Consider the following 17,733-nt stretch of genomic DNA (forward strand, 5'->3'; position numbering starts at 1 on the left):
TCGAGTAGATACCTTCCCCTAGCTCTCAGAGCTCTCCCAAGAGGGAATTTTCCCACATAGTAGTATCTCCAAGAAAAAGTAGCAGTTAAAAGAACCGAGGAATGTAAGTAGAAGCAGAGAAGTGATAGAATGATCCATGAAGATGAATAGAATAGAATGCAATGCCGCAGGGATGCAACATAACCCAGACCAGCAAGAAATACACATGCAAGCCACCGTTTCACTGCAGCCCAAATCATCACCATCACAATGGCAAGAAAAGTCATATAGCTATGTCCGCAAGAGCTGAGAGTAAAAAGTGTGACCCGAATCCAACTGCACCGCAGTCACCCTCGGGCCCATTATACCAGTCATGCATGTACACAAAGAACCATGTCCCAACTTTTATCGCGGTCTTTCTTTTTACTTTCCCTTTTTACCCTTCTTTCCTCCGCTCATTCCGCGCTCAAAGGAACAAACAGCCAACCGCTTTTTTTCCAGTTTCAAAGGCGTCAATCAATCAAAAGCGCCACAGCAACAGCAGAACAGCAAGCGAACCAATATAAACAAATGGTATCAACCGCAAACGCCAGGCAATGCTTCAAAGTTTCAACTTTTGTCTTCCAGTCATAGAAGAAAGCTATGAAGGAAATCCGTCAAGCGTGTCTCTCTCTTCCGACCGTGGTATCCCTCGAACCGAAAGGGGGAAGTCAGTGCCGGATGTGAGATTACAAAACAAGAAACAAACGGGTTAATGGCGGGTATTATTCTGCTCGTAACTGAAAGGAGTCTGGAAATGCATGCTGGCACTCAATCCAAAAGGATCGGCATCCAGCATAGGTTCATAGTTCCCCATGAGGTGGTTCGCATTATTGTATGCGCCATTGGCTCCCTCTCCCGCATGTTGGGTGTATTGGTTGAGATTATGAGCTCCCATGGGGTGAGAGCCCGCCGGCACAGATGCGGCATTGTTGTAGCCGGAGACGTAAGGTGAGGCACCCACGGTGGAATCATGCTCCTCGTCAATCATATCGGCCTGGGCATCGTACTCCTGTTCTATGCGGACATTAACCAAGGGTTCAATACCACCACGGACCTGGAAGAAAACAACAATGCGACAATGGAGTTAGCTTACCCAGTTGGTCATAGTGCTTCTGGAATGGCGATGGGTAGTACGCGGAAGGGACGCGGGGAGCTCGGGGATTCGTACCACCCGGCATGGCGGCCTTTGGGTCGGTCGACTCCGGCTGGCCGATGCTCATCGGCGGCGAAGTCTGGCTGATATTTCGCGAGTGCGACAGCATCTGCGAGCGCTGCTGGGCCTGGGGATCCACCCCAACCGGCGACATGGCTCCCTGGAAGGGGAAACCGGGGGATTTGGCGTGGGACGGAGAGGAGACATGGGACGGAGGCGTGGCCTGGAACTGTGGCGACGGAATACCATACGCACCATCACGATGTTGAGCCATGCCGAAGGGCTCCTTGGGAGCGATGCCAGGATGCCGTTGAGCCGAGGTTCGGTTTACGGCAGCACGCTCCAGGGTGGAGGGAGGCTTTGCTGCCATTGGGGTGGGCTTAGCGGCGCCCGCGCCAGGGGCCCCGGCCTTGAGTCGCAGCTCTGCTTGCACATCGATTCCTACGGTCGGTCAGTATCTCACGTATGGGACAAGGATCGCCCCGAGGGCGCTTATCAGGAAGGGGGCTTGCAGGCTTGCAGTTGGGTCTGCGAACGGGGGAGACCAACCTTTTTCAAGCAAGATACGTTCGAGCAAGGAGTTCTTGTAGCGCAGCATCAAGCATTCATCAGCGGCGCTACGATGATTCTGCTGAAGGGTCTGCAGGGAGTCTTCATTGCGCTTAATGGTGGACTCGAGCTGGCGGATGTACTCTGTGCGACGCTCACGGAAGGCGGCCTGGGCCTGGCGGTTGCGTTGCTTCCGCTCCTCCGAGGTAGCATAAATCTGACGGCGGCTGTTAGCTTCATGCCGGGGAAGGAATGGGATCAAGGGTCCAGATAGATAACAAGATCGATAAAGGCTGAAGAGGGGGAAGGGAGCAATAAGGTGCAGAGGAGATAAGTAGTCAAGGGGACAGCAAGAATGGAGGGATATGACAGGACGATAAGGGATGAACAATCGCAATGATAAATGATAATAATAAACGCAGTGCGGGGCCCCGGACTGGCACGCAGGGACAAATCACTGGGGGAGGAGCAGCGATAGGCACCAACAGCATAGCCAGTGATGATGCTTGATGAACACCAAAAGACGTGATGGATGTGATGATAGATAGATAAAGGTAATAGAAATGAGATAAGAGAAAAACAAGCAACGACCACCACGAGGTATAAAAAGCCAAAAGGGTCGGTCGATCTGGATCCGGGGTAAAACAATAAAAAACAGAGTTGAGGACAGCCACCCTCGAAGAGTTCTTACGTACTGGTTTTCTTCCCCCTTTGCGCTTCTGAGTCTGGGTCACATCTTGCATCAGAATCTCCCCCTCGGCCTCAGGTGTTGACACCGCCGAGCTGATCGAGCCTTCAGGCAACGGCTCGGTCTTGGGGACAACCGGCTCAGTGGCCGGGTTGTCATTTTGTGTGGAATTGCTTGTCTCAACCATGGAGACCATTGGATTTGGCTATGTATGAGGAAGGGGGGATGGGGATTTAGCCTCGTTCTTTTCTTTGTTTGCTGGCCGTTCTTGTTGCCTGTCCGGATTGCCCAAAAGACAGGTCGGTTATGGGAAATCCCCCCCTTGCGTGCTTGGTGGATGGAGAATGACGCACCCAACAAGAACGAAATCCGGGGGCGTGGGATATTATAAAATTAGCAAGGAAAGAAAAGGGAACAACAACAGAAAAAGAAAAAAAGGCAGATGACGACGGCCGGGATCGAATATCAAAAGCCTTCTTGTTCTCTTCTCTTTTGTCTGTCTCTCTCCCAAAGACCGGGCTAACAAGACAGCGGACTTAATTTCCCCCTCACACAAAATAGACGCGGTGAACGATCACGAAAGACAAAATGGTAATAGAATACACAGCAGGTAAAAAAGTTAGCCGGCGGGGTTATGGAATCTGATAATTCAGACGCAGGAAACGCGCGGCTGGGCGGCAGAAAGGGACGTGCGAGGGCTGGCAAAGGGTCGCAAGGAGGCCAGCGGAAGAGGTGACATAAAGGAAATTGATGATGGAATACCCAGATAGCCAGCAGGTTCGGAGGGAAAGTAGGAGAGAAGCGCGAAGGACAGTGAGAGGGGAAGGGTGGGAAGGTGAGAGTGGGAAAGATGTGAGGTAAAATTATTTACTAAAAAGAACGGGGATGTTATTAAAAGGAAAAAAAAGGTCGAATAAGGGCCTTCTTCTCTTGGTCCAAGCCTGGTGGGTTGGAAAATTCGAGCAAAGAGTGGGCAAAAATAATATTTAATGGGGACAGCAGAAGGAAAGGGAAAAAATAAAAAAGATTTTTATTTTATTTTATTTTTCTTTTGGCTTCTCTTCGAACTTTCCTTTTAGGTCAAGGCAGAGACTTTCCCAGGGGAAAAATCCAGCCCATCATCCCCATCCACTCCCTCCATCCACTCACGCGAGACGGTGCAATGAGGGTGAGAGGGGAAAATGGACCGAACGGAACGAGCTTCGGTTTCGCCGCCGCTGGTCAAAACTCTTTTTGACTTTTACACTACTTTTTTGACGCCTCGTTTGGTCTTTACTTTTTTCTGCTTTTAAACAACTGATGTTCTCTCGCGCCCGTCCGGTTTCTGTTTCTTCTAAGTAGTTCTAGTAGGAGTTCTACGCATTCTTCCCTGCCCCTGCTTTAGTTTCTGTCCATCCAACATCACAAGAGCCACTCTCCCCTCATTGCCCAGTTACAACTTTCCCCCCCGCCTCCCTCTCCTCTCCTCTCAGCTTTCTCTCATCCACTGGCACTCTCTTTGCTTTTCTGTCCACTCAGGTCCTCGATGCAATTCTTCCCTCCTTGCTAGGAGCGGTTTTCCTCGGCCGCGGCACCAACTTGAGCGAGATCCACTGCAAGGTCAGACCCAGCCGAAGATCCGCCCAGGGTGAGTCGTCAAACTCGTCACTGCCTCCGTGGTCCAAGTGACTACTTATGCCCTATTCGAACGAGCTTACTCCTCTGGTGGTACTGGTGGTGGTCCGTCCACCAGGCGATGCAGGCTCCGAAACGGAGTGGAGAGCAGGAGAACGTGTCGTTGTCCTTTCTTATTCCTTTCCGCTTCTCTCGGAAGTGGCTACTGGGGGTGTGGATGCGAGCAACCTTGAAAGCAATGCCATTGTTGCATCGGTTCCAGCTAGCTCAATCTGGACCAGAACTGTGTAGTATCTATTGCAGGCGATAAAGTAGATGCCTGTCTTTTCTCCTATCGACAAGTCATGAGCAGACTTCCCTGCCCCTTTCTGGTGGGCATGTTGTTAATATCTTCATCATGCCGCGGAGATGTTCCGGCAGGTCAAGACAAAGTTTTCCGTGGTTCAGCTGGGGCGGATTCCTTGTCCTGCTGTCGTACGAACTCGGGGGTCTTGCGTGGACACACCAGGTTCCCCTTCTACCCTCTTTTGACTCCTCTTTCTATTGAAGGCGGTGGGTTTATTTAGGATTGATTGATTAATTGAACCTCGGTCTAAGTACCGTGGCAGGAAGTAATCCGACAGTCAAGAGAATTCTGGTCTAACTCCACGACAGAGGGTCGTACGAAATGCCCGGGACCCTTGAAGGAGGAAGAAACAGCGAGGAAAATCACGCAGATCCAGCCAGACCAGACCCAAACGGGACAAGGTGAATTACGGCAAAGTTTCGTCTCTGACCCCGTGACCAGTGGCCATTTGGGGGCATAATACGGCATGATGACCATACGGTACCACGAATCCATCTCGACTAAATTGCCTTTCTCATCCTCCCAGAAGTCTCTCAGGGTCTTGGATACTACATAAGATAGTCTGATCTGTTCTGGTCTGTTCGGAATCCCGAGAATAACCATTTGGATGACAGTCCTTGGCAAGAGACTTCCTTCTGTATGCTTTGTGTATACAATGAGAGCACCTGATCCGACAGCCGAACTTCCGGTTTCCCTTCCCCCTCAACGCAAACCCACCAACTAATCCAGGATGTACCTGCAGGACAGCCAGACTAGATAGAAGACACTATGACTTACTTGGTTTAATACTACTACGTACTACTACTTGTGGGATATACACAGTAGTAAGTACCCTAGTAGGAGACTGCCGATGAAGGAGGTCGCCGCCAGCCAACCACCTCCAGGGCCTCGCCTATATCCCGTCATCGTACGTCGCTCCGAAACTCCGCCTCAGAAAGAAAAAGGCAAAGTGACTGTGACCTGACATCACGAGGATCCGCCACGGGATCATCTGAGGATGATGGGCTGATCGGAAGGAAATCCAGTGCCCGTACCTGTTCCTGTTGCTGTTGCTGTTGCTTGGTGGACTTGCGGCGACTACCGATGAGCAGCAGCAACTATTGACCAGATCCTTCTTGGCAGACTAGGATTTGTTGTCGCTGCTGTCGCTGTTGCTGTGTTTGGAAGATGAATATGAGAATGGAGAGAGCGTAGCACTTCTGGACTCCGTAAAATAGAACGTATCTCCATCGGAGTAGATCTGAATTCAGACCGAGTCAGTTGTTCGAACATCTTTAACAACTAGTAGTTAAATCTACATCAGATCTGCCGGTGACAGCGCCTGGACCCTGATGTCATCCCCAGGTCTTTCCTAACTATACTCAGTCACTCCCTACTGCTCGACTCTATACTCTTTCTTTCACTCTACCCCTATACAGAATCACATCCATTCATTCCAATTCCAAATGTCAATACAATTACTCCAAAGAATGAATGCCATCCTTCCCTCCCCCATCCACCATCCCCTGAGCGCAACTCCGAGAAAAACAAAAAGAATTAACCGCGGCGATCGGCTTTCCATCGGCTCTTCCCCCACCACCAAAAAGATGGACTGACTGATTATTCATTCCCTTCGTTTCTTTTTTCACATGAAGACCGAAAAAAAAACTACATCCTCAGCTCTCCATCATCATCCACCCCATCTGATCTGATCCCGCCTGTCAGACTTTCTGTCCCCTGCATCTTTGAAAAGGAACAACACAAGAAGGCTCACCTGCGCGCCGATGCAATCCGCCTCCGCCCGCCGCAATCCAGCAACTGCAACTTGAACCCGCCGCATCATTTCCCCTCTTCCCCCCAATCTCCTCCCCCCTCGGCTATTGCGATCATCAGTCATGGCCTCCTCATCGGCTCCCTCCGCCAACATTGGCGCAACCCCCCAGTCTGAGAATCCTGCTGCTCCCACACAGATTCCCCAAAAGGTTTCTGCCGATGACCAGAAGAAGTCCGCCACGACAACTGCCCCGAATAATGCCCCCTCCTCAGCAGAGAACCCCGCGCAACAACAGCGCACGAACAACAACGATGACGATGACGATGACGATGACGACGAATCGGAATTTGATGAATTAGATGGTACTTCTATACACTCTCTGTCTTCAATTCCCACATATATCGTTATCTAACAAACAATGTAATATAACAGAGGTCCTCGACGACTTCAAACCCAAACCATCCCCCGCCCCCGCTAAACCCGATGCCGCACAACCATCTGGCCCCGATGACTTTGACGAGGAGGCCTTCCTCCGCCAACTCGAACAAGATATGGCGAATATGATGGGCGGTGGTGGCGGCGCCAGCAACGACGCTGCTGCGGCTGCGGCTGCGGCTGGCGCCACCGATACCAACGACGGCGGCCTCGACAAAGACGCCGAGGCATTCGCCAAGATCCTCGAGGAAAGCGGAGTCTCACCGTCCGACTTTCTGAAACAGCTCGTCGGAGACGTCATGATGAAAGGCGACGACGATAACAGCACTACGGCCGCCACCGCGGGCTCTTCAGCAGCACCAGCACCAGCAGCATCATCAACGCCATCAACAAGTGGCACCGCAGCACCTGAAACCTTCAATGACACCATCCAGCGCACAATCGAACGGATGAAAGAATCCGGCGACAAAGCCACGGCGGCAGCCTCGGAGGACGACATGTCGGATGATCTGGTAGCGCAACTCATCAAGGCGATCGAGGCGGGGGCATCGTCAGGTGAAGGTGGTGACGAGGGAGATCTGACGAAGATGTTCATGGGCATGATGGAGCAATTGTCAAATAAGGAGATCTTGTACGAGCCGATCAAGGAGCTTGATACGAAGTTCGGGCCGTGGATCAAGGAGAATAAGGGCAAGGGGAAGGTGTCGGATGAGGATATGGCGAGGTATGAGAGGCAGGCTGGAGTGGTTAGGCAGATTGTGAGTAAGTTTGAGGAGAAGGGGTATTCGGATGAGGATCCGAAGTGTAGGGAGTATGTGTGGGAGAAGATGCAGGAGGTAAGCTCCCACCCTATTGCTATTCTTTGTCGAGCTGTGCAGTACTAACTGAGAGTCTAGATGCAAGCTGCGGGTAACCCGCCTGATGAGCTGATTTCTGCTCCTTGGATGGAGGATCTCAAGGGTCCGGGTGGTGGTGCTGGCGCGGGTGGTATGCCTGACTGTCCGCAGCAATGATGAGTACTAGTAGTAGTAGAATATTAATATATATACACGCTTGGGCTGAGTCTTCTCAATGTCTACTATCGTACAGAACCTGTTGGAAAACAGTTTCACCACCTATAATGGCCCCTTCAAATCCCGTAGTCTCCCAACCCTAGGGCCAAGACGCATATAGCAGAACCAACTATGTAACTGCTGACTACAAACAATATTACTATCACCAGATGCATCAAACCCGTTGACAGCATCATCGATGCCTCAAATCTGGAACACCTGGAACATCAACATCAACATTAAGACTTCGAGGATTACTATACTGTCTACTTGGATCACAATAATCATCAACCAACGGGAGAGGAGGATCCCAACCGTGGCCATTATGCATAACCCTAAGAGTCTCAGCAAGTTGTCCATCCAGCTCCCGTTTCCTATAAACCCTAGGGTTTCTTTTTGATAAACGTAGGATATAAACGGGTTACCGGAACTGTCTTGCATTCATGATGAGCAGTCTGATAGTCATACTCGGTATTATTAAGGTCGACCACGAAGTAGGAGTGCTTGCCATGGTAGATGTTGACTGCAATGAAACAAGTCTTGATATTTGCATTATAATATTCACGGACGCAGTTCTGGATTTCTGTCACGAAGGGGCGTATAGATGTTAGATAATCTTTAGGGTCGATTATGCTGTTTGGGGTATCGCCGAGTATTCGCATTGGGGTTGTGTCGTCTGAAGACGCTTGGAGGAAGTCGAAGAGGACTCTGTGGATTTGGTGGAGGATGCGGTCTCGGAATCCATCTGCTGTGGTTGAGGCGTCCATGATGAGAGGGAGGATTCTGCGGTGGAAAGGGATGGTGCTATGATGATGGGATTATATGGGTAATGTTTGCTGGCTTCTTTGATACTTATGAAGTTCTTGAATTCAATTCAAGGGATGTCCATTGATCAGAGGGAGAGAAGGAGAAATGATCTTCCGTGTGTCCTCTCCTTTGTAGGAAGAGTCGAAGCAAGTAAGCAACCAACCAACAAACATCCCTTTGCAAGACGTAAGTTGAGGTGAAGGGCTTGTGAGTAATGATTGGCTCGAAGGTATTGGAGGATTATAGTATCTGATTCTAATACCTTAAGGTGAGTCCGACTCGTCCTGATTACCTGATTAGGATGAAGGATTCTTCTCTAATTCAGATAAAACGAACTAATCATAGATGTGGTTGAGGGGGCGTGGACGATAGGTGATGATCATTCATGTTCTTAAGTAGTATTGGGCCGGGGGAGGTTGGGGTTGTGGGGGATAAGAGGTATCAGAGACGGAACGGAACGAATACTAAACATAGTACTATGGGGCGGGAACCTGGGTTGAAGCCCTTACGATACATGACCATGTCCTGATCCATTAGGTTTTGGAGTTTTCCCATGGGCGAATGGCCGTCTTGAAATGAGGGATGGGAAACTCTTATGAGGTTAGTTTGCCAAAGTATTATGCATATAGTAGCTTACCAACACTTCTGATGAGCAGTGGCACATCTACGTGCTAAGCAAAACACTTGATATCAAAATATATGGACAGACTAGTACTAATAATATCTTACTGGTGATGCAATTATCCTGAGAATGACTATTGGAAGATCTACTATACTACTATCTAGATAGCCAGGTGGGTAGGTAAGTAGTAGTACCCCATATCATTATAGTCCCAATCCATACACGCCGTTCAACGCCAGACCATATCATATCATACCAGACCATGCTTTTGCCCTGTCCGTAACAATCAACGTGATACTAGTGGTGACAAGTCCCATCGACCCGCGACAAGACACTCTCATATCCATATCCAATACATAGACATACAGATAAGGCAACAATCACGACATATCCATATCCTGACTGTGCGCAAACACCCCACTTGAACCAGGGATATCAGGACCACCATCATGCCCCGCTAGATCCATGAACAGATCATCGTATTCTTCTTCGTCACTAAATGAGATGTTCATCCCACCATTACCTCTACCAGCAGGAGCACCTGAATCAAACACTCCGTGGTGATGATGCTGCTGTGGCTGTGGCTGCTGGCTCAAACACTCCAATCGTTCCATTTCGGCCGCTTGTTCTTGCAAGTACTCGTCTAGAGCATATGCGTCTACATCGTCTAAGTACGTATTCGTTAGCACTCTCATCATAAGCCATCTCAAGGCAGGTAAAAAGTTAGACATACCATATCCATTGGCGTACCCCTCTTCCTCTTCTTCCTCAACGACACCCATCATCTCCTCCGCCCTCCGCCTCATCACCTCTCCCCACCTCTTCTCCTCCGCCACATGCTCCATAAGCACCAACTGCTCGCCGCGATCCCCAAACCGCCCATCATCCCGATCCCGCTTCACGCGATTTAGAAACACATTCCGGCGTGCCGAGGGAGACGCGCTTGATTTTAAGTGCTTGGTCATGGGGTTGGAGATGGTGTTGGCGTAGCGGTGGGCATAGTTGGGGGAAGATTGAATGTTTCTTTGTCTTCTTGCGAATTGGTGGTGTGATTGTTGTTGTTGCTGTGGTGGCGTCGGGGATGGTGGTGCTGATGCCGATATGGAGGGGAGTTTCGTGGGTGTTGGAAGTGTGAAGGGGCTGGAGGGGATGTTGAATTGAGTGTTGTTGGAGGTGGCGGCGAAGATATTGGGTGTTGCTGAGGGGGTGTTTGTGAGGCGGCGTGGTGAGAGGGGGGATGGTCGGGTAGGTGTGTATTGTTGATGCTGCTGTTGAGGTGGTGGTGATGATGACCCTGGTTGTTGCTGCATTGGGAGGGGAGCGAACATCATTGTGAATGTCTGTAGTTGATTGATTGAAGTAATGCGATTCAGCCGGATGGGTGGATAGAGGGTATGTCAATTCGTAACGCGTAGAGGTAGTGTGACTATCGTTATGACTGTAGATTGAACTCCTTATAATCGTCAACCATGCGACACAGACAGAAACGAATTAGTTGTTCGGCAATCGCAATCACAACCCAATGATCTATCCAGTTGACGATAGTAGAGATGGTTGTCCGGAGAGACCAGCAATGGCCGCGGCGGAACAACGTGAAAGGCGGCAGGGATTCGCGAGCGCGTCCGACACGACGCCACGTGCTCACTAGTCTTCTTCGGGATATATAACATTCCTCAGGCTGTCAGGCACCACGGCACCTTTAACCCCTCCGCTGTGCGACGCATCATATGTAGACGGACAATATGATTATGCGGTCTTTCGCATCGTACATTATCATGATAGATATATTCCGAAGGTCTTATAGCTGATCCTGCTGTTGTGCCACTAGTGTCGCAGTAGATGGAGGAATGGGTGTTGGGTTGTCTGATCGCTCATACTCCTTAATTTAAGTAGTTATGCAATGGAGATAGGTATGTCGGTGAATGGCGTTGCTAAGTGTGAATTTGAGATATTTGGATCGGATTTAGAATATGCAAGTTGACGATAAACTCACATTGCAGGATCGCATGTTCCTGGCGCACTGTTCACTACCGGCATATAGTGTGGACCAAGACATGTCAGTGGTTGTGCTATTTCCTACCGAGGTCGTCTGTATTAAACATGGTGAGAAGGCTTGAATCATCAGACGCTACGATGTATGACCTGCATAGTAAATAGGTAACTACACATATGCAGCATATCTAATCTAGCAAAACTGCCATGACATCATTGACAGTACAATTACTGCAGAAATCCTTCTCAAGTCATTTTTTTTGATTAAATACATACAATCGAAAGCTTTTGAAGGCTGAGATCGGGGATCTGCAATCCACAGCAGAGACAGAGACGGGACAGTTTGCCGCTCACCGCTCCGCCAGAAAAGGAATCAAATGCTCGAGGGGGGAATCAAACTAAATCGACCAACCATAAATGCTAGGACAAAATCGCTGTGCTAAGTAAAAGGAGCGTGATATCGGTAAAGACCCGACGTATGGTCTATCAGGGCGAGAAAAGAGCGGTAGCTTCTTGAATGCAAAGCAAACAACCCAAGATAGCAGTGAAGAAACAACAAATCAGAGGATTTCCTCTCCACAAGCGCCAACAATAACTGCGTCATAATCGTACAAATTTACAGTCTCAAGAACGGTATCAGACCAGACCATATGCCTTCCCTGTTCGTTACCGCAGGATAAACATAGGAAAATGGTGGTGTGTTCGTATCATAGACAGGATGCCGGGTCGGCTTAGAAGTTTGATGCAGCGTTGACAGGTCCAGGGTTGTGATACTGGTCAAGCGTGGTCTTGAAGGGCGTGCCACCAGCACCCGGGCTGGGCGCCTTCTCGCGAGCACCTGCACCGACTGCTGTGCCGCTCATGAGATCAGCAGCTTCGTCGTTGTCTTGCGCAGCCTTGCGAGCGTGGATCCTCCAGCCAACAACGGCAAGGGCACCGACGATGATTGCACCACCCACACCGACGACGACACCGATGATGATCTTCTTCTGAGAGGACGAGAGACCAGAGCTGCTGTTAGAGTTATCAGACGAAGTGCCGCTCAGACCAGGACTGCCCGTAGAGTCAGCACTGGCGGGAGTCGAAGTAGTGGTGAGAGTAGTTTGGACGGGGGTTCCACTGATGGTCTCGATAGTCGTGACCGTCTGCACAACTGGGGTTGCGGTGGTCTGCTGGGTAGTGCTTTCGACGGTGGTCTTGCCGTTCTTGTCCGTTGTAGTGACTGCAGTTGTCTGCGCATTGTTGTTGTTGTTGGATGATGTTGTCTGTTGCGGCTGGGTGGTTTGTTGGGGTTGCTTGTTGGTCGTGGAAGTGGTCTCTTCCGAAGTAGACGACGTAGTTGTAGGTTCACTGGTGGTCGAAGAGCTCTCCGAAGTCGAGGTAGAGGACTCAGACGTCGAGGATGATTCACTAGATGTGGTAGAAGGGGCCTCTGTGGTAGCGGCGGCAGCGGCAGAGGTGACGGCGTTGCCTACACTCGTGACTGCAGCGCTCTGGCCAGCGACGACAGCCACGAGGGACAGGGAGTAGAGGAGGAACGAAAGACGAGCGGCTCGCATGATGGGCACGTCGGATAAGATCGATCAGTCGGACTCGGGGTATTCAAGGCGTTCTTTCGAGGCTTCCAGAGCCAACACGGATGAGGCAGGAGGGCAGTGGAGAGAACCGACACCGGGGAGGCGAGATTACAATTCGAACGCGACACGGGGGTGCCCAGATGGTGAGAAACGATCGTTTGGAGGGTTGAGAATCGGGGGGGGGGGGGGGACAGCAGGAGGACAAAAAGAGGCTGTCGGAAGATATGATTCACAAGGAGGGGTTAACGAGTGACTGCAGATATAGAGTTGGGTGAGGTGGTGTGTGTGTGGTAAGAAGACAGGAAAGAGCGTAAGGAGGCGGGATGGAGATGAAAAGGGACTGGAGATGAAAGAGAGACGGAGAGAGGGAGACGAAGGGAACGGGATGGTGGAAGGGCACTGGCCGGCTCAATTGGGAGGAGCCACCAACGGGACTTTTGGCTGCGCAACACCAATCCCAGCGTCGTGCCCAGGAGTCGGCGCTCTCTAGCGTCGGCGCTAAAGAACATGCCAGCCAGTCAGCGGCTGCCAGTTGAGACAGTTCTGCACAGGGGCGCCCCTCGTTTTGTGTTTTTTGTGTTTTTTTAGTGTTTTGTTCTTGCATTTTTGGGGCGCCTGACTTTCCGCCCAGTATTTGGTACTGGGTATTATGGATACTATGGGTATTCTTCTTTTTCTGCCCGTTGGCTGTCACGGCCCTTGTCTCGGACTACTATGCCCAATACGGTGCTTTCTGGGTCGTCCCGATCCCACTCTAACCTCCTAGTGAGGTACCTGAGCAGTAGTGCTCCGGGTTGGTCGGCTAGAGTGAGGAGCAAGCAAGTCCATAGTATGGTAGATCACAAAGCGATCTTACAAAATTAATGAGTTCCATAATCCATTAGAGTAATTCTGGTACACACGTTGCTATTTTAAGGCATGTACCATGGGTCTTTAGGTACCGGTTAATGACCGTACCATAGAAAACAACTTTGTTCCTTGGGAGGAATTACCTAAGATTCGGCACCAACCAACAAACAACAACACCGAATCAACAATAATAATCCACAGTTTTACTCTGATGACTGGATATGTGTACATTCCATTACCTTTTTATGCTTCTTGACATTTGGTGGTCCCTTTCATTGTATCCGCGTGGCTCCGGTTCGATAGTAAAATAAGGAAGAAGGAAAGAAATTTCTGTAGTTTCCGAGCACCCACATCCTCGGTGTTTTCCTGGGAATACGCACATACGTACATTCTCTCTCACGTGTTTCAATCCGAAAGAACAGAATCTTTCCATCTTTCCAAACATGGCCATCGACGTGTGCCGGCTCACCCGAATTGCAGCAGCTGCCCGCTTAATGGACGCCAGGGCGGCAATTGGGCCGGTGACTCCGTTCCCACAGCGTTTTTGCTGAGCTGTCTTTCCTTATGGCAATACCAACGGGGCTTAGTAGTACTTCCCCGTAGCGTTATCACTAAGCCCCAAAGACCCTGCATCTTAAGGGTCAAACTGGTCTTGTTCGTAAATGATTCATCCTTTATAAACCTTAGTCTGGGTGCCACCCGACACTTTCATAATAATACTTGATTACTGCTCTCCATAAGACTAGTTAATAATTATCTTCTCACGGTGAGAGAGAGGGTTAGCCAGCTAGCTAGCCACTTTCAAGTTCGAGTCGGGTGATCGGCAGCATCTGACGGTTCTAGATTCCTCTCTGCTAATTACACAGTACCCAGCTGGCCACCCATATTAGACTACTACTCCTCATTAGACATGACACGGCGCTCTGGAACGTTGTTCTCATTAGACTCCATATTTCTGTTAATTAACATACCGTGGGGTTGACGACTTCTTAGAGTGGTCTTGGTCTCGAAGGGTTCCAGTGTGCGTGTGTGTGTGTGTACTCCTCGAGGTTACGTATATCTCCTCAATAGTGCGTGTGCCTAGACCGTTCCCCATCATACCCTCCCTCCCAGTAGGAGGTGGAGATTATCACGGGTCGATTCGGGTCTCTGCAGCCACTCCGTCCGCCAGTTGATCGCGTGGCAAGGATGAGTGATCTCGCTTGCTTTTCTCCTGCCTGCTTAGTGATCGGGGTTAGTCAAGGCGTTCGTTATCATTCCTTTTGCTTCGCTTGCATTAGTTGTCTGTCTACCTGGTATGTAATCAGTTATGAAAATGTACATTCATTGACTCAAATGGGGATTTTTCGACGAGGTTAGGTTACGTAGGTGTTTGCGTCTGTAGTATGTACGTATTTCACATCCTCTGTATTCTGTGGTCGCACAAGTAACACCTCGCCTGCATATGCAGGTTACGCAAAGAATAAAGTAGCCCTGGCAGCGAGGACACACACACACACTCGTGCCGGGGAGTCCCTGGGAATCGGCCCTTGAAACATACAGGTCCTGCCATCCGGATTTCCCGATATTGTACACATCACATGGGGGATAAGGTTTTAGTCGTGCCCAGCCATGGCCGGCTATGACCAAGGGATAAGATCTTTTCTGCCTAGGAGGTTTGTATGATATAAGCAATGGATTTGCTAACTAATAATTTGATATTCGGTTACGTTCGATTCTATTTAAGACTATACATGTTCGCTTCGACATTTCAAGGCCCAACCCAACAGTCCAAAGATACACGGTTAGGCAAAGCGGATGAAGCAATGGTAATCGATCTCCGGATGGAATGAGGGATGTATCTCATGGTGCAGAAGAGCTACAGCCCAATCTGTATCCGGTATACCAGACGGTATATTAGACAGAGCAGGATGGACATCACGAACAACTGAGAAACAGAAAATAACGGGATATATGAATATTGATGGGTATCACAAGTCATAAAAAGCAGGGCAGTTCACAAAGCCCGGATATAAGAAACTCCACCTTATCATCAATGCTTGTTGCGGGGGCTCCCTTTCATCTGGTCCTTCAGCTCTTCTTTGAAGTACTCAAAGAATTGGCTCAATTTCGAAGCTAGAGCGAGGGGCAGGTTAGTATCAAACGATACTACACAGCTACCATGACCGGTTCACGGTATGGGCGAAGTTCATACCAGACTTTCCAGAGTCAGGGCCATGGACCTCTTCCAGTGGGACACCCGTCTTCAGGTGATGAACCTTGCGGTGAATTCCCCCAACCAATTTATGAAACGACCGGCTGGCCAGCAGCTATACGTGGCAACATGAGCATCAAGCTCAAGGACTAGACATGATCATACACCTACCCTAGAGGTAAGCCATTCCTGTATGAAGAAGTCTGTTAGTACGGAGGTTTGTGTGCGAGAGTCCAGACACAAGTGCCTCATACACACCTCGAGAGGCCGTAGCAGAAATGCGCTTTTGAGAAACGCCCGAAACATCTTCAGTATGGACTACGTAGATCAGGTGGGATCCGTGGCAACACAAGCTAGACTAAAGCTTGAGTGCAAAAGGGATGAAGCCAGCGCACCGTGGGGGGGCGGTGAGAAGCGAAAGGGAGAAGGAAAACGCGTGGTTGCACCCTTGAAGTGAGAAAAAAAGGCGACAGTTGAGGTCCAGCCACCAACTTAGTTAAGCCTGAGGCTGGTGACACAACTGGGAGCTCCACCAATCAGATGTAAAGGACTCGATACTCCGCCCACGGCAAAGTGTCTCGGAGAAAGCGATGATCCGGACGGATTAAAGGGATAGAAAGTGGATAGATCGACCGCCTGAGGCCGACCATCATGGCTGACGATGGCCGGTTGGATGAAGATCTCAAGGCACCGCTGGGGATCTGAATCAGGCCTCGGACGAAGCATGGCTCTGAATGGTGAATGCAAGTGCTCTTGTACTATCTGTTCCTGAGAGACGCTCTCCTGAATTACATCATTGTTTTGCCATCCCCCAACCCTTAAACTAAAGCATGGAAGCCGTCGTAATGCGCAGTAGTAGTAATAAAAATAATAAAAATAATAATACTAATAATCTCCTGAAGGGATCCATACCGTCTGGACCCCGAATAAATCAGAAGAAAAAGAAAATTACCAGGAATGAGAAGGATTTCTTCTTGTTCGATACATACAAACTCTGCCAACCTGTCAGAGAAACATCACCTTTATAATATTTTTTTTCTTGTGGCTGCCCAATTCTGTTTCTTTTCTCTAATTTGTATAACCCATACTTATTCTATTAGTCCAAACCCACTCTCCTTAACAACCTCATTGTTCTAATCTATTTAATGACTTGACTGATTGGACTGCTGGCCACGTCCTGAGGTTAAAAGACCCCAAAAGACGAGAGAGTGCGGGGAGAACAGCAATTGCCAAACGGTGTCGCGAGGGGGTCTTGCATCAAATACTCTCCTTCTTTTCCTGCTGCTGGCCGGACCCTCTCGCCTGCTGTTTCCCCCGGGTCGCATTTTGTTGACGAGGTTATTACTTCATTCTCACTGACCCGGTGGTTCTCCCTTTTCGTCCATTATTTTTCTTTCCTCTCTGTTTTTTTTCATTCTACACGTTGCAGGGGTTGTGGGCTGCACGAAGAAGTTGGCTGTCGGGTCTTGTCTGCCGGCCGAGTCATCTTCCATATTATCGACTGCCAGGCAGTCTTCCTATTCGGCCGCGCGTTGTTCCCGTGAGATCCAGAAATCTGGCCAAGCATAATATTACGTCGAGGGGCAGCTTCCACAGCTGTCCCGATCTGTCCACGCTACAGATATCATCCCTGCCGCATCCCCCCAACGGCGCGCACGAGGATCCGCCCGACGGCATCGAGGGGGAAGTCATCACTGCCCCAACCTCCCGCTCGCCCTCCCCCGATACCTTCAGTCTACGCAGCGGTCCCCGAAAACTCGCAGCGACTAAGAAGCGGGTCTCGAAGAAGGCGCGCGGCGTCCTGGGCAAGGTTCGGGCCTTCCAGAGGATCGCTGCGGCCAAGATGGCTCATCCCACCATCAAGATCGATACCAGCGTACAAGCGACCAAGCGGTCGCTTCCCGAGGATAATGACGATGGCTTCGAGATTATAGATGGTCCGGAGAACGACGATCCTGGCCTGGAAGCGCGCGATAATGAATCTGTTCCTCCATTTCTCTGCCAGTCGGTCCTAGGTCAGTATGCGCCCGCCTGGCACTTCACCCCGCTTGCTGCTTCTGGGTCTCCCAGTCGTTTCGGGC

General features: G+C 50.0%; 6 protein-coding genes across 6 annotated transcripts; 1 reads left to right on the forward strand and 5 right to left on the reverse strand.

Moving 5' to 3' along the window:
* Positions 1-730: 730 nt before the first annotated feature.
* On the reverse strand, positions 731-2,607 carry AKAW2_21074A (bZIP transcription factor; the record flags this gene model as incomplete). The annotated part of the gene is made up of 4 exons (XM_041685858.1): positions 731-1,035; positions 1,115-1,615; positions 1,724-1,940; positions 2,419-2,607. The coding sequence occupies 4 exons, from the start codon at positions 2,605-2,607 to the stop codon at positions 731-733; spliced, it is 1,212 nt and encodes a 403-aa protein (XP_041539900.1).
* Positions 2,608-6,245: 3,638 nt separating this feature from the next.
* Positions 6,246-7,572, forward strand: pex19 (putative peroxisomal membrane protein receptor Pex19; the record flags this gene model as incomplete). The annotated part of the gene is made up of 3 exons (XM_041685859.1): positions 6,246-6,486; positions 6,557-7,395; positions 7,456-7,572. 3 exons carry the CDS (start codon positions 6,246-6,248, stop codon positions 7,570-7,572), a joined length of 1,197 nt encoding a protein of 398 aa, XP_041539901.1.
* A 422-nt stretch (positions 7,573-7,994) lies between these two features.
* AKAW2_21076A (uncharacterized protein) lies at positions 7,995-8,378 on the reverse strand (the record flags this gene model as incomplete). The annotated part of the gene is made up of 1 exon (XM_041685860.1): positions 7,995-8,378. One exon carries the CDS (start codon positions 8,376-8,378, stop codon positions 7,995-7,997), a length of 384 nt encoding a protein of 127 aa, XP_041539902.1.
* A 1,042-nt stretch (positions 8,379-9,420) lies between these two features.
* Positions 9,421-10,371, reverse strand: AKAW2_21077A (uncharacterized protein; the record flags this gene model as incomplete). The annotated part of the gene is made up of 2 exons (XM_041685861.1): positions 9,421-9,707; positions 9,774-10,371. 2 exons carry the CDS (start codon positions 10,369-10,371, stop codon positions 9,421-9,423), a joined length of 885 nt encoding a protein of 294 aa, XP_041539903.1.
* Positions 10,372-11,763: 1,392 nt separating this feature from the next.
* midA (putative cell wall protein) lies at positions 11,764-12,591 on the reverse strand (the record flags this gene model as incomplete). The annotated part of the gene is made up of 1 exon (XM_041685862.1): positions 11,764-12,591. The coding sequence occupies one exon, from the start codon at positions 12,589-12,591 to the stop codon at positions 11,764-11,766; it is 828 nt and encodes a 275-aa protein (XP_041539904.1).
* A 2,899-nt stretch (positions 12,592-15,490) lies between these two features.
* AKAW2_21079A (uncharacterized protein) lies at positions 15,491-15,958 on the reverse strand (the record flags this gene model as incomplete). Its single annotated transcript, XM_041685863.1, has 4 exons — positions 15,491-15,573; positions 15,653-15,767; positions 15,824-15,841; positions 15,911-15,958. 4 exons carry the CDS (start codon positions 15,956-15,958, stop codon positions 15,491-15,493), a joined length of 264 nt encoding a protein of 87 aa, XP_041539905.1.
* Positions 15,959-17,733: the final 1,775 nt, after the last annotated feature.

The sequence above is a fragment of the Aspergillus luchuensis genome, chromosome 2, assembly GCF_016861625.1.
Source record: "Aspergillus luchuensis IFO 4308 DNA, chromosome 2, nearly complete sequence".
NCBI classification, from domain to species: Eukaryota; Fungi; Ascomycota; class Eurotiomycetes; order Eurotiales; family Aspergillaceae; genus Aspergillus; species Aspergillus luchuensis.